General features: G+C 36.2%; 1 protein-coding gene across 1 annotated transcript in view; it reads right to left on the reverse strand.

The window, feature by feature from the left end:
* LOC122630551 (disks large 1 tumor suppressor protein-like) overlaps positions 1–15,452 on the reverse strand; it is a 263,281-nt gene that overhangs the window by 102,516 nt on the left and 145,313 nt on the right. Inside the window, 1 exon segment of the mRNA XM_043815157.1 lies at positions 10,783–10,818. Within this exon segment, the coding sequence (XP_043671092.1) occupies positions 10,783–10,818 (36 nt within the window).

The raw sequence follows: 15,452 nt of genomic DNA on the forward strand, positions 1-15,452 counted from the left end.
CTTGCTTGCTTGCTTGCTTGCTTGCTTGCTTCCTTCCTTCCTTCCTTCCTTCCTTCCTATTCGAAAGTTCCAAGAGACGTTTACTTATTCTTCTCCTTTTTCTCTCACGTCTTAAAATCCTTTCTTCGAAGTGTCGTCGGTTTGTTTGTCAGATTGTGACCAAGGAAGAATAGATAAAGGACCATCGAATGCATAGTTATAACAACTTGACGTCTCTATGTATATATGTATGTATGTATGTATGTATGTATGTATGTATGTATGTATGTATATGTGTATTTAAATACAATGTATTTATAGTGTGAATTATTTGAAATATTTCTTATTCTTTTTTCTCGACGATTCTTTTTTCACAATTAAAACGATTCCAAGGGACCTACATATTTAAATACTTATCTAAATTGACCGATATATTATTTTCCCTTCTCTTCTTTATTTTAACGATTTCGATGTTACTCGGAACATTCATTTTATGGTTGCGAAACGTAAACGCCTTCGCTCTTGAGAACGAGCGAATTGGCGCGCAAAAAAGAAAATTCAATTGGGGAAGGGGAGTTGAGGGGTGGGGGTAAAAAAAAAAAAAAAAAGAGTGGGAGAGAGAAAGAAAAGAAAAAAAGCGTCAAGTATTTTCTCTGACGCACGTGGTTATACATACATGGTATTACAGGTATATACGTACGCTACTCTTTTTGTAGGATTTAACGAGTGGTTTAAAAAACAAACAACGAATAAAAAAAGAACGAGAAAACGAAAAAGAGAGAGAGAAAGAGAGAGAAAATCGTAAAACAGTTTTATTATCGCCATGGAAAATTTTCGTACATCTACCCACCACGTGGTGGTCTATTGTGGTTTTATTGCATCGGAAGTATAGTGATAAAAATACGCCGAATTAGAAGTCGAGAATAGTCGGTAAATTCTCGATGCAACTTTCAAGTTGGGAATAACAATTTCGCGGATTAGATATCGCGTTAAAAACCCGCATGTGAATTTGTCAACCCCCTTTACAGAAGGAAAAAAAGAAAAAATGAAATAGAAAAAAAAAAAATTGAAAAAAGAGAGAGAGAGAGAGAGAGAGAGAGAGAGAGAGAGAGAGAGAGAGAGAGAGAGAGAGAGAGATGATAGAAACAAGGAAATACAAGAAGAAAGGAACGAAAAAATTTCTCTTATTTTACCTGACGTCGTAAAGGAAAAAAAGAAACGGAGCGAGGATGGGGAGGGGAGGGAGGGAAACAAAGAAAAAAAAGAAACGAAAATATATGGGAGTATAGGGTATAGTAAATGCTACGGAAGTGAGACGAAATCTCGGAGATGAAAAAATTTCAACTACCGCGTAAGTACGATCCCTTAAAAGGGATCTCTTCTTCGAGCTGACTTTAAGTCGTAAACTTTCGGACCTAAACCGTAAATGGTATGTGCTAAAATGGAACGAAGTTCGTCGTTGAATCGAAACATCTCTCTTCACGTTCTCTCTTTCCTTCTCTCTCTCTCTCTCTCTCTCTTTCTCTCTCTCTCTCTCTTTCTCTCTCTATCTATTTCTCTTGTGCTTCTAGGATCACTTCACTAGGATCAAATATATCGACGGTATAAAGAGGATCGTTCGAATCTCGTAAATCGTTAAACGGAGTTCAGTAATTCTAAGTCGAGATTACTATGGAGTAACATCCCTTAGAGATAAAAGACTGTAATAAGAGAGAGGTATGATTTTCAAACTAAATAAGAATAAAAATGAAAATGTAGAATGTTTTCGATATTATTTGAAGTCTCTTAATCATAAATAAATCGTCGAGTTTCTATGCCGAATGAAACGGAGAGAGAAAAAAGAAGGAAAAAAGAGAAAGAGAGAGAGAGAGAGAGAGAGAGAGAGAAAGAAAGGGAAGAAAGAATTGAAAGAAAGAATTGAATTACGGAGATGGAAGTGATAGAAGGTAAGAGAAATAAAAAAAGCCGTTTTTCTTTTTACCCCCTCAAAATACGTCGCACATGGTTTCTTCGATTCTTTCGTTTTGTACCACTGTCAAAGGACTAAAACCGCGGGAGTTAGTAGGGTCGCCAGTAGGGTTCTAAAGAAATTTCTTCAAAGATGAAATCCACTTGGAAATTTCGATGTAAAAAAGGAATCCATTTTAGCTCGCACGATATGAATTTCACAAAACGTAAGAAGAGTAAGGGTGGTAGTGATGCTGGTTGTGTCGTTAAAGAAGTCCGACGAGTATGCTTTAACATATACGTTTTTCAATTATCCTGTTTTTTTCCTATCAAAGGAAACTATCTGTCTGATGTGCGATAATAGTAGTGTGCGTTCAAAAGACTTGGAGGCAATCTCTCTCTCTCTATCTCTCTCTCTCTCTCTCTATTTCGTTTTTCCTATTACCTCTTTCCTAGATTCATTTTCCTGGAATAAAAGAGCGAAGGATAAAAGTGCGGTGTAAACTGAATTTTTACGATCACTTCACGATTCAACTTCCGTGAGAATATTCTTTCAAAAATTTTTAAACGATCGTAAGAAAAAGTGAGAGAGAGAGAGAGAGAGAGAGAGAGAGAGAGAGAGAGAGAGAGAGAGAGAGAGAGAGAGAGAAGGTTGTCGCTTTAGTGCAACCTACAGCGCCTTAAACGCGATTTGATTAATTAAAATGATTTCGTTCAATTTTTTTTCGTTTATGTTTGTAGCGGACAGTAATCTTTTAGGAATACCAAATGATCAAACACGAACCTACGAACGAAGTCTCTCGAGTTTATCTTTCGTTTCAATCACCCCTCGTCATCGTCTACTTCTTCCTCTTCCTCTTCTTCTTCTTCTTCTTCTTCTTCTTCTTCTTCTTCTTCTTCTTCTACTGCTTCTTCTCCTCTTTCTTCTTCTACTTCTTGTTCTTCTTCTCAGTACTTCCCGATGAAAGATAAATTAGTCTACTGCTTTTGGACTTACATTTCTCGGGAGAAGGTAAATCGAAGTCTTTAAGAAAGTCGTGAAACTCGGTGATTTTTTAAGAGGTAGAGAAGAGCAATGGTGTTGGACCGTTGTAAAAAAAAAAACAAGAATGTTAAAAAAAAAGTAAAAAAAAAAAAAAACAAGGAAGAAAAAAGAGAGAAAACAAAAGTGGTGGAAAGAATCAAACGCGTAGAAAATGAAAAAAAAAAAAAATGCTCGATGTTGCACTTTTATTTGATTTTACAAAAAAAAAAAAGAACTAAATCAGAGAGACACAGATATATATATATATATATATATATATATATGTGTGTGTGTGTATAGCGAAAGCGAAAGAAGAGAGACATCGTCGTTGGTTCACGGATTATACTACTTTGTTTCGACCTCGTTTAACTGGGGATCGTACTATGAGCTTTACGAGCTCCTTACGGGCTCCGTCGGCGAAACAAAATTGTCTCCGGCAATTTTATGAAAGCGCTAGCACGAATAAAGATCAAACTTTGGAAGGAGAATCGATAGTAGTCGTTCCTAAGTTTTCTTCTTCTACTTGATTATCCGATTAAACGATAGTCGTATTACCCGATGATATTTTATTACATCAGGTAAAACGTTGAAAATTAATGTAATACTACGTTTCAGGAAAAAGCGAATAATTATTATTAATTCGTTCAATGGATATCATCATTTCAAAATTCGTATTCGTATTAATACTATTATCGAATTATCGAATAATATTCCTGAATCCACATATCGCTTCTTCTCATGAATAATATTATTCGAAAGGGATATATCATACTCTCGAAATGGGTGACCCGTTTTAGATTGGACATTTCTGTATTATGCCTTTCTCTCGCCTCATTTTTTTTTTCGATCTCTCTCTCTCTCTCTCTCTCTCTCTCTCCCTCTCTCTCTCCTTTTTTTATTTTAATATCCTTTTTCGTCCTTTTCTTTCATCTCTCTCTCTCTCTCTCTCTCTCTCTCTCTCTCTCTCTCTCTCTCTCTCTCTCTCTCTCTCTTTTTATACCTAACAGTCTAGAAATCTTTAGAGCTGATTTCCCTCGCTCGAGAATCGCACTGTATTATCATAATTTATTCCGTCCCATCTGCATTGGAATCAGCGACGAGATAGGGAACGAGCATTTTGTATGCAGATAACGCTGAAAGAAAAAAGAAACAAAAAAGAAATAAAGAAAAAAAAAAAAGGAAAAATGGAGAAGGAAAAAAAAAGGAATTCGCTCAAAGTTCGTCATGTTCGTTACGTATACTTACATGTGTATGAGTTCATGTAGTACGTAAGTACGTTAGTACGTCAGTACGTAGTACGTATTACATATACATATATATATGTGTGTGTGTGTGTATATATATATATATATATATATACTTGCTAACCTCTATACGTATCTATACGCATATACATACGTACGTACATACGAAATAGTACTGGAGTTGTACATAAACTTGGAACGTGTCAAATACTGCGGTCAACCTACTCGATGCGTTCGGTCGAACTGCAAATGCAGCGAGAAAAGCCGAACCTGCGGAATACGCGAACCTCGTCAGAGATGGCGACGGCGGCAACAATTCCGAACGTGGAAAACGGCATTTCGTGCTTCAAACGGTCAGTTTCGAAATTTGTTGCAGCAATTAGACGTACGTACGTACGTACGTACCATATATGTATGTACGGTACGTACGTATGTATGTATTTATGCATGTATGTATGCACGTATGTATGTATGTATGTATGTATGTATGTATGTATGCACGTATGTATGTATGTATGTATGTATGTATGTTCGAGCCGATGAAACTCGACTAAATTCTCTCTCGTTTTCCACTTTGCAAACGAATAGTTTCTAGCTTTCCCCTATCGATTCTTCCGTTGGTCTGTCCATTTTGGATCTTTTACGTTCGAACGGTGAGAGACTGTTTAAAAAATACATTTTCTAACAAAAAATTTCGTACACCTTTTGTCTTCCAACAAAAAAAAAAAAAAAAAGGAGAGAGAGAAAGGAAAAAATGAAAGAAAGAAAGAACGAATTCACACTTTGTCATCCAATGTAAATGTCATTACTTTTTTTACATTTCAATTTATTCTATTTACTTTAGAGAATGTCCGACGAAAGTTGCTTTAAAAAAAAAAAAAAGAAAAATAAAAAAAATAAAATAAATAAAAAATAAAAAAAGAAGGAACAGTAAAGGAAGAGAGAGAGAGAGAGAGAGAGAGTCGTAGAATGATACTCTAAAAGGAAAGGCAAAAGAAAAAGAGATAATTAATAACATGAGAGCGAATGATCCCTCTCATCGCCCTACAATTTATTTTTTTTACGCACAATATATATATCTCTCTCTCTCTTTAACTGCATGTAACACATTCTGTTTCTCTCCCCAAAGATAAATGCAACGTAACACGATGGAAACGTTCTGTCATCGTTATTTACGCTTCGTCGTCTTCTCAGACTCCTCCGACGTACGCTCGAAGAATTTCCACCCATTTCCACCCAGCATCATTTTGATTGCATTTGGTATTATACTCGATGTCTCGCCAAACACGTAATACATAGATACTTACATACGTAAGTATCCTTTAAAGTCGAACCGTTTGCTGTTAAAGTCATATAGATAAAAAGAAAGAAAAAATAAATGAAATAAAAAAGTGAAAAGAAAAAGAATTAGAACGATAAATTATCTGTCTACGTTAAGATATATGAAATAATTCATTATCATCTTCCAACACTTATTTTCGAATTTTATTATTTGGATCATGAAATATATATATATATATATATATATATATATGTATGTATGTATACACACATATATACACATGCACACGTATAGTATGTATATATATCATTATATATATAATATATATTATATATATATGATCTATACATACATACATACATACATACAAATATATATATATATATATATATCAGTTTTAATGATATTAGAACGAGAAAAGGGAGGAAGTATCGTTGGTATTTGAACAGCGACACGGTCGAGGGATCCACGATAGTGTCCATTACCGGTAAGAGGTCATCGTTGGGTCCATGGTTAGTGGCTACCACGCGAGGTCGTCTCTTCCTGTCACTTCCTGTGCTTCCACCCTCCCGGCATTGCATTATGGGATACCAGCATTATAACGGGACACGTCGTATAAATCATCCAGACTTGACGTGCGTACGTCGGTACGACCCTACCGTGTCACCGCAAATTGCCGAGATTAGTTGTTAGTGACGTACCATGAATTGTCTTTCTTCCCCTCCGAAAAGGAGAGAACCAGACAACCTTCGAACACTTTCGTTCATCAAAATATATACGATAACGTAATATACAGAGAGACAGAGAGAGAGAGAGAGAGAGAGAGAGAGAGAGAGAGAGAGAGAGAGAGAAAGAGAGAGAGAGAGAGATCTTCGAATATCTTCGTTATTTATCCCCGATACATTTGTTTTCTCTTATATTTCCGAGAAAAAAAGACAAAAATTTACAAACGTCGATCGATATATTTACGAACTAAATGTTTGTTCATCGCTTGAAAACAAACGGACGTACGGAAAAATGTTCGTAAATATTTTCATCGACGAAACGTTATTGCCTCGTTATTAATATTTAAGGAATAGATACAATAATACAAATTGTTTTACGAAGATCGATATTCACGGCGTAGAATAAACCACGATACACGAGAAGAGAGAGGGAGAGGGTTGTCGATTTTAGTTTACATAGGAATTATGAGAGAAATTATAATACTTGATATACTCCTCGTGCTCCGTACACGGAGCTAAAACAAGGCCGATATCGAGTGAGCGTGGAAAGGATAGTATAGAGAAGGAGAACACAGTAGAGGTAAAGAAGAGGACGAGAAGGAGGAGGAGAAGGAGAAGGAAAGAGGCCAGATTCAAAGGGGTTAGTAGTAGCTCACAGTTCTAATGGAATTAGGATTTCGACGAAGCGGGATAATGTGAAATAGGGACGTGTTTTCCCGTGGGAGAAGAAGGAGAGAAGCTCTGTCCGGAATTCCGAATTTCCGTCTCGAACTGCGACGTTAAGTCCCGCCGCGGAAAATGGATTTCGAAATTACTCGCGAAGATAAGCATCTCAAGATGAAACAACAATCCTTCTTACTTCGAATGAACGAACGAACGAACGAACGAACGAACGAACGAACGAACGAACGAATGAACGAACGAATGAACGAAGAAAATTGGTCGATTTTAAAGCGACACGAAACTAGGGAAATAGGTATAGGGATTGCCTATGCCTATTTATGGATATTAGAGAATTTCCTGCGCGTTAGAACACGCGAGGAAATTTCAACGAATCACAAGTAGTTAGATTTAATTAAGGACACCGTTGCGTGTGTCACCGTCGATAGTAAACGTTTCTAGCGAGTTATCGCGGGTAAACCTTCTATGTGTATTAAGCTTTCCTTCAATCTCTCTCTCTCTTTCTCTCTATGTATCTATCTATCTATCTATCTATCTATCTATCTATCTGTCTTTCTATCTCCTAACGTTCGTATAATTATATTAAAGACGACCTCGTTAACGTTTCGATTCTCCGTTATTAGAACGTAGGACACGTTCCTATTCGTCATCGCCTAGTAAGAATCTCTAAATCGAACAGTGATGTTAAAGGAAAGAGAAAGAGAGAAATAGAGAGAGAGAGAGAGAGAAATAAAGATGAAAGAAAAAAATATAGAAAAGTTTCACATTTCGTATTTCCAATTCACAACCTGATTTATTATCAATTAGAAAGAAAGAAAAGATAAGACAGAAAAAGAGAAAGAGAGAGAGAGAGAGAAATAGAAGCAGATTAAAAAAAGAGAAGAGAACGGAAAAAAATATTTGGAAGAAAACACGATTTCGCGAATTAAAACGTAATCGATCCTTCGCGTATTCTCGTATTACGATTATGTCGTGGCCGCAACTACGTTTCGCATTACTACGAACTAACGTCCAACCGGTTTTCCATGAGGTCACCACTTATGTACTTCTACTGTACTATTCGACTACGCACCGACTACGCGACACCATCGTCCAACTTGGATATAGGATTGCAAATACATAGAAGGGTACGCCTGAGCCCGGAGCTGCATAATAATTTTCCTAATCCCTGAAATACGACGACTACGACGACTACGACCAACTACGACCAACTACTACGACGACTATGACGACAACGACGACGAGGACGACAACGACGACTATCATCTACCTTCTACCTTCTACCTTCTACCTTCTCCCTTCTCCCTTTTCTCTCCTCCTCTTCTTGAATCCGACGACGTGAAAATTAGCTCAGCTCCATGGATATAACGGAAGTGCCCTTAAAAGCATCTTCTCCGTGATGGAATCCGCATAGCCCTTTTTCCTCCTTCGTCCATGCTCTTTAACTCGTTTAATAAGAAAAAAGCAAAGGAATAAAAAGAAAACGAAGGAAAATTAGAAGAAGAACAAAAGAAAGAAAGAAGAAGGAAGCTAAGAAATATTTCGCGGGAGTATAACGGACGAGAAAAAGAAGAAAAAGAAAGAAAAAAAATGAGAGAGACGTCATCAACGTCAAAGAGTTTTTAGTTTTGTAATTACTTCGATTATCCCTTTCATAACTGTTAATAATTATCAAATAATCCCGCATATGGAAATTCCATAGAGCTTTTATTTTACTGTTACTTGCCTTCCTGCCTTTTCGAAAACAACAATGACGGACCTGCTTATCCCTTCTTTCTAAAAGGACGTGAGACGAATGGCACGTACACACGTACATACGTACATACGTACATACGTTCTCATGAAATTCCAAATGCCGGTGCAAATCGAATCAGGTCGGCTATGAATCTTCCCGAGTAAGAGCGTGTTCGGGCTCGGTTCCCGAACGAGAGTGAGTACTGCAAGGAAGATTTCTGTGGGAGAACTTTCGAGGAGCCAACGAACGAGAGGTTCGAAGTATGGCGAGGTATAAACCGACGCCAAGGATTTAAATCGTTGCCATTAGAAACGGAGATCAAAAATAAAGGGAGAGAAATAAAGGAAAGAAAATACAATAAAAGAAAAAAAGAAAAAAAAAATGTTAACGTCTCGTGAACGAACCAAAGCGATTATTTAAATATATAATAACAACGTGTCGACGTCGTTATTGTGCGAACGTCGTTCTAGAGAAATGCAATTTCAAGGAACGGAGAAAGAAAATTTCTTTTTATCCCCGTTGATGAGTTTGTTATATATAAAATGGTATATATAAAGAGAAAAAAAAAAAGAAAAAAAAAAAATGTTTTCGATGCGTGCATTTGATAAGAAGATCATCGTCCAGAGGTCGCAGGAAATGATTCATAATATACACGTGACAAATTGTTTTACTCTCTTCTCTCCTCCTCTACCTCCTCCTCCTCCTCCCCCTTCTCTTCCTCCTCTTTGTCCTCCTTCTCCTCTTCCCTCCCTTCGTTCTTCACAGCTTCCGTTTTAGAGAGACGCACGCTATCTAATTTAACTCGAGATTAATCAGGCCGAACTTTGCCAATCGGCCGTTTAAGCGGCAATGGCGGCAAAAACGACGACGACGACGATGGCGACGACGACGACGACGACGACGACGACGACGACGACGACGACGACGAACGTTATCAGAGATTGGCTGACATTTGACTGCCTAAGAAACTTTACTTTCTAACTCGACGAATCGATTCGAGTTTCTTAATAAGATTTAAGAATCAAGAGGAAACTTATTTGATCTCTTCTCGAATCGACTACTCGATGTAGCATCGATATAAAACAAAAAGAAAAGAAAAGAAAAGAAAGGAAAGGGAAGAAAAAGAGAAAAGAAAGTATTCGAATAAGTGTGAACGATTGGAATCGTTTCGATGCAAATGTGTGACACTATGACTATCATAAAATCAGTAATCAATAGGGAATTGTAAATTGGTAACCACGACCGCACAAAAACCACAATATATAGTCGATAATGCAATAACGACAACCTTATTGGTTATTATCGACACATGTTTATGTATGAACGTGTGTGTGTGTGTGTGTGTGTATTATATGCGTAGGTAATTAAAATATTGTATAGAACGTTTATCACGTGTTTCATAAATTAACATAATTTCAAACACGTCACGCACACAGAGAAAAGGAGACCACGCATTTGTAATGATAATTGTTATATTAATGGAAACGTTATTTCGACAAGAATGATCCCCTTTCGATTTACTGTCGATTGAATAATTCATGATGGTTTCTATAATTTGAGAAGAAAAAAAGAAAAGAAAAATAAATAATGGTTAACCAAATCGTTCGTGAAATTAGCAAAAGGAGATGGAAGTGTTAACGGATCGTTCTCTACAAAATGTTAGTTATATATTAATAGAGAGAGAGAGAGAAAGAGAGAGACAGAGAAAAAGAGAGAGAGAGAGATAGAAACAGAGAATGACGTGATTCGGCAATTGGATAAAATTGAACACAAATTTGCATAACGATTCCGTACGGACCAACGATTAGTATCGCAACTAATTATCTAATTAACAGTATAACTGTTTCAAGCTTATCGAACGCTTTTAATTTTGCGTCACCGTCGAATAAATTCCTTTTGACGTCGATGGGATTTAAATTTCATTATATATATTTCTTTTATATATATATATATATGATTTTTTAAGTTTTATTATATATAGTTTCATTATATATATATAATTTCTTTTATATATATATATATATATATATATATATATATATATATATATATATATAAAAGAAAAACAGAGAGAGGGAGAGAAAAAAAAGAAAAGAAAAGAAAAAAAAAATTCTATTTAAATTCGTCAAACGAGTATGAAATTTCTCAAAAGCTTTGATACTCACGTGTCTTGTGTCCGCCGCGAGCAGAGGAGTGTGTGCCTGCAACAACGAGTGCCGTAGGCATTAGATAAGGGTCGCGTTATATCGACGTTTCTCTTACTTTCGTTAATTTGAAACACGTATCATGCTGGAAAAAGAAAAACTGAGAGAGAGAGAGAGAGAGAGAGAGAAAGAGAAAGGGCAATGAGGGGGAGGGGGGTTTAAAGAGAAAGAGAAAAAGAGAACGCAACTCGATGCATTCATTCGATGCACCACGGCTTGAAATTTTACGTTGGTAAAGCATGCCATTTTGTGCGCTACGCATTTGCATTCGAGAAGGGGAGGGAAACGAACGGATGCCGTGCAGAGAGTTCTCATGCAGTGCGAAATTAACTAGAAAAAAATTCAACGCCGTCTCCCCGCGCTATCCTTTCTCTTAACATTATTATGCATATTATACGAAAAATTTTGTTATATAAATTTCTTTTTTCTTTTTTTCCCTCCCACGCAATTATTCGAAGAACGTAGATTTTATATTTCAAATATATTTATATCGCATTAACGAATATAAATCGTGCAAATTGTAATCCAATGATAATGATTTACGAAATAATTTTCTCTTGGAAAATAAATAAATAAATAAATACATAGATACATACGTACGTACATACATACATATATACATATAGGTGTATATATCCTTATAAGTATATCGGTGAAAGGAGAATGATTTCTTCGAAGCTCTGTAAAAAAAAAAAAGAAAACGCTAAAAAACGCTAAACAACGCTTCGCTTCCTTTAAGGCCCTTGGAAAGTGCTCGAGCTATTTTCCGCGAGGGAAAACTCGCGCGACGAAATCGTTCTGCGAATACCAGGCTCTCGAGAGACCATCAAACGTTTTATGATTCGATTTAACGCCTTTGTAGAAACGAGCAGTGCGGCTTCCTTTCTTCTGCCGTATTAACGACGAACCGTGGTTGATAAAATTTCATGAACTTGTCGTGACGTCCTTACAAATTCTTTCTTTATGGTTGAAATCAAGCGAGAAACAAAATATGATTTCTCCGATTTTTCTTTCTTTTTTACCTTTTTCTTTTTTTATTTTCTTTTCAATAAACCGTAACATACGTAAGTACATAAATACGTACTTGCACAAATTGCGACGATCGTTTACGTAACAGATACTAGTTTCACATAGTAGTTGAGAGTATTTCTTTTTCTTCGTTTTCTTTGTTTCTTTTTCCTTTTTTTTTTTTTTTAATATTCAAAGTTTGGATGCTTTTCGATCAGGACACTCTACTCTCTTTTTGTTGATCGTAGTTCACCCATAGTTTATCCGTAGTCGCCGACAGGACGCAGTCCTAATTGAAATTTATTGCTACTTCCTGCGATTCCCTTTATTGCGAAACATAACACCTCGAGAGAAGGATTGTTCGATAAACGGAGATTTATCTCTCTCTCTCTCTTTCTATTTCTCTGTCTGTCTCTCTCTCTCTCTCTCTCTCTCTGATTAATTTCTCTCTGTTAATTTCACTGCGATTGAAATTCTATACGCATTCATTGAACATTCGCGACGAAATGATTGTCAATTAAAATCGTTCCAAATCAATTAAAGATGAAAATAATTTTTATTAAATGGAAGAAAAGAGTCGAGAAGAATTCGATTTGTTAATTCGTCGACGATACCTACGTCGACGATTATTTTATTTCACAGGACATCTATTTCATTTCACGCGATCCTTTTCTTTTTCTCTTTTCATCCTCTTTTTTTCTTCTATTCATGAAAAACTATCGAAGGAATATCCATACGAACGTGAATCTTCGTTTCTTTTGAAGAGTATACATAAGCGGTGTATTCAATTTATGAAAAATTCTCAGGACCTTGTTCTTTCTGGAATATCTATTTGCAAGGGAAAGTTGAATTTCGTTTCGACTCGTACAAGAGGGGATAAGGCTACCCTTGAAACTTTAGATGTTTGTCTATAAAATATTCCATTCCGCAGCTCGATCGTCGTATGTTAAATTACGAATACATACGAGTAAAACCTTCTAACATATCCTTTCCTTTATTTGTATAAAAACAGCGGCTAAATATATTACTCAAATTCGTATTAATCGTCATTAAAAATCTAAAAGGATTTTGTCGATTCTTTCGTTGAACTTTCGATATTATCTATATTTTTTCTTCTTTCTATATATTTTCTCTTCTTCTATTTCTTTTCACCAACGAAAACTACTATTTGTTGGTTCTCTTACTTCCCAATTTTGTTTTATATACACCCAAACTCTCGCGTTTCAAGTTGCAACGTCGTTTCTTTACTTCCCATGGGAAAATCACGAGATTGAATTTTCTTTTAGCGGGAGAGAAAGAGAGAGACAGAGAGACAGAGAGACAGAGAGAGAGAGAGAGAGAGAGAGAGAAAGAGAAAGGAGAAACGATATATCGAATAAGTCGGTAGTATCAATGGGAAACCAAGTGTAGGTGTTTGTCACTGGACCGGAGATCTGTCACTCAACGGAGACGATCAAGAGAAAGGACATTTAAAAACGATTTTTCAAATATCCTTTACGTTTTTACCTTTATCTTCTTTTTTTTAATTCGTTGAGAACGAAATAAAAGAGAAAGAAAAAGAAAAAAAGAGAGAGAGAGAGAGAGAGAGAGAGAGAAAATCAATTCCTCAAAACTTTCCACGAATCAATTATCCTTTCTCGATTCGTCTTTCATTCAACTTTTTTCCCTAACTCCCTACAACCCCCCTCCCCTTTCATCCTCTTTCTACTACCTATCTTCGTTCTCTCACCATCCCATCGTTACGTATTACATAGAAATTCACCCAAACACGTGCGGATAGTTACAATAGTTTCTCGACATTTATCCTCTTCATTCTCATTTGTAGTATACCTGCTTCAAGGAGACACAAGTTTTCGAGAAAAGTAGAAGTGGAGGAAATAAGTGAGGAAAATTACGAGGTGTCCCTTTTTCTAAAGATGGTTTTCTTCTCTTCCTTCTTCTCCTCTTTCTCCTCCTCCTCCTCCTCCTTCTACTTTCTCTCTACCTTCTCATTCTCTTGTCGAACTAGTGCTTTCCACCGCAGTGGAAAAGTTCGAGTTCGTTCGTTGGAGTTTTCCTTTCGTCGTACGAACGAACGAAAAAGAAAGAAAAAGAAAATAAAAGAAATAAAAAGGGAGAAAAAAGAGGGACGATCGTAGGCACGAAAAGAAAAGAGAAAGAGAATAAAAGAGAGAGAGAGAGAGAGAGAGAGAGAGAGAAAAGATCGTGTAGACGAAAGTTGAATAGTAATTAATTATACGAGCTTGTCGTGTCACCCACCGTTAGAATATGAAATTCAATTACCTTATACGTGCCGTTACTTCCGCTCGCTACCTACGGAAAATAGCGAGCGACTCTTATACCGCTGTTTTTATACAAAGAAAAGAAAAGAAAAGAAAAGAAAAGGGAGAAAAAAAGAAGAAGAAAAAAAAAATATTTCGAGAGGGTTCTTCTCTCCCCACTCTTTTTCATTTTCTCCGAACGAAAAAGTGTACTTTCCGAAGGTCTTTTCACGCATAATTGACTCGCTGATCGATGATACCGTATGATAGCTCAATCTTGGTTATACGTATAGATATATGTATATATACAGGTACATACATATATACATATATACGTAAATACATACGTACGTACGTATATAAGAGGGATGCTTGATAAAAAGACTGAGAAATTTTCTTTTTCTTTCTTTCTTTTTTCTTCTTCTTCTTTCTTTTACTCCTTTTTTCTTTTCCATACTTTCCTTTTCCTCTTTTCTTTTAAAAGCCTAAGCTCGGCGACGAATTTTTAAACTCTTTTTCTCTTTTCTTTTTCTATTCTCTTTCTTCTTTTTTTTTTTTTTTTTTTTTTTTTTTTGATAATAATATACGCGAACCGAAGGACCAAGTCCAGTGTGATATAGTCGAGACTTTAAGACACGACGTAACTCTCGGCTAGCGAACTCTAGCCTTCCTGAAAAATTCAAGGGTAGAAAAGCTCGAGATCGAGAGAGAGAAAGAGAGAGAGAGAGAGAGAAAGAGAGTTTTGGATTTACCTTGGATTACTCACTCGACTCGTCTTTCTCGTGAAAATGTACGAGCGGACGTTCAAGAGCGTCCTCGGATTTCATAGTCTAGCCCTATACGAAATACGTGGTCTCTATTCTTTAGACAGAACCGAATTAAAAGTGAGAAGAACAAAGAGAGAAAGAGGGAGAGAAAAATAAAGAGAAAAAGAGAAAAGAAAAAAATAATCGTTTGGAGTATATCTTGACACGTTAATTCAATCTTCTACAAAGTAAACCCCCATCGCGAGATAACGTTTATTAGTTGAAGTATGTACTTTTTGAAATATAACTCGAAATTATTCGAAAGCTTTCGAAAACTTCTCTAACAAAGTAGAAAGAATTGCAATGAACGAGGATCAAGGAGGAAAATGCGCTCTCGCTAAGGAATATGAAAGAGAGAGAAAATTTTCTTTGAGAGAGGATTCATTGTTTTTCAACTGGAGAAAGATTGAAACAAATCGAATCGAGTGTTTCTAAGAAAATTTCTTTCCATCTTTCTCTTATCGTTAAAACTACGAAATTTAACGAATGTACGAATATACGAGAGAGAGAGAGAGAGAGAGAGAGAGAGAGAGAGAGAGAGAGAGATAGCTAGATA

Source organism: Vespula pensylvanica, chromosome 1, assembly GCF_014466175.1.
Source record: "Vespula pensylvanica isolate Volc-1 chromosome 1, ASM1446617v1, whole genome shotgun sequence".
Classification (NCBI taxonomy): domain Eukaryota; kingdom Metazoa; phylum Arthropoda; class Insecta; order Hymenoptera; family Vespidae; genus Vespula; species Vespula pensylvanica.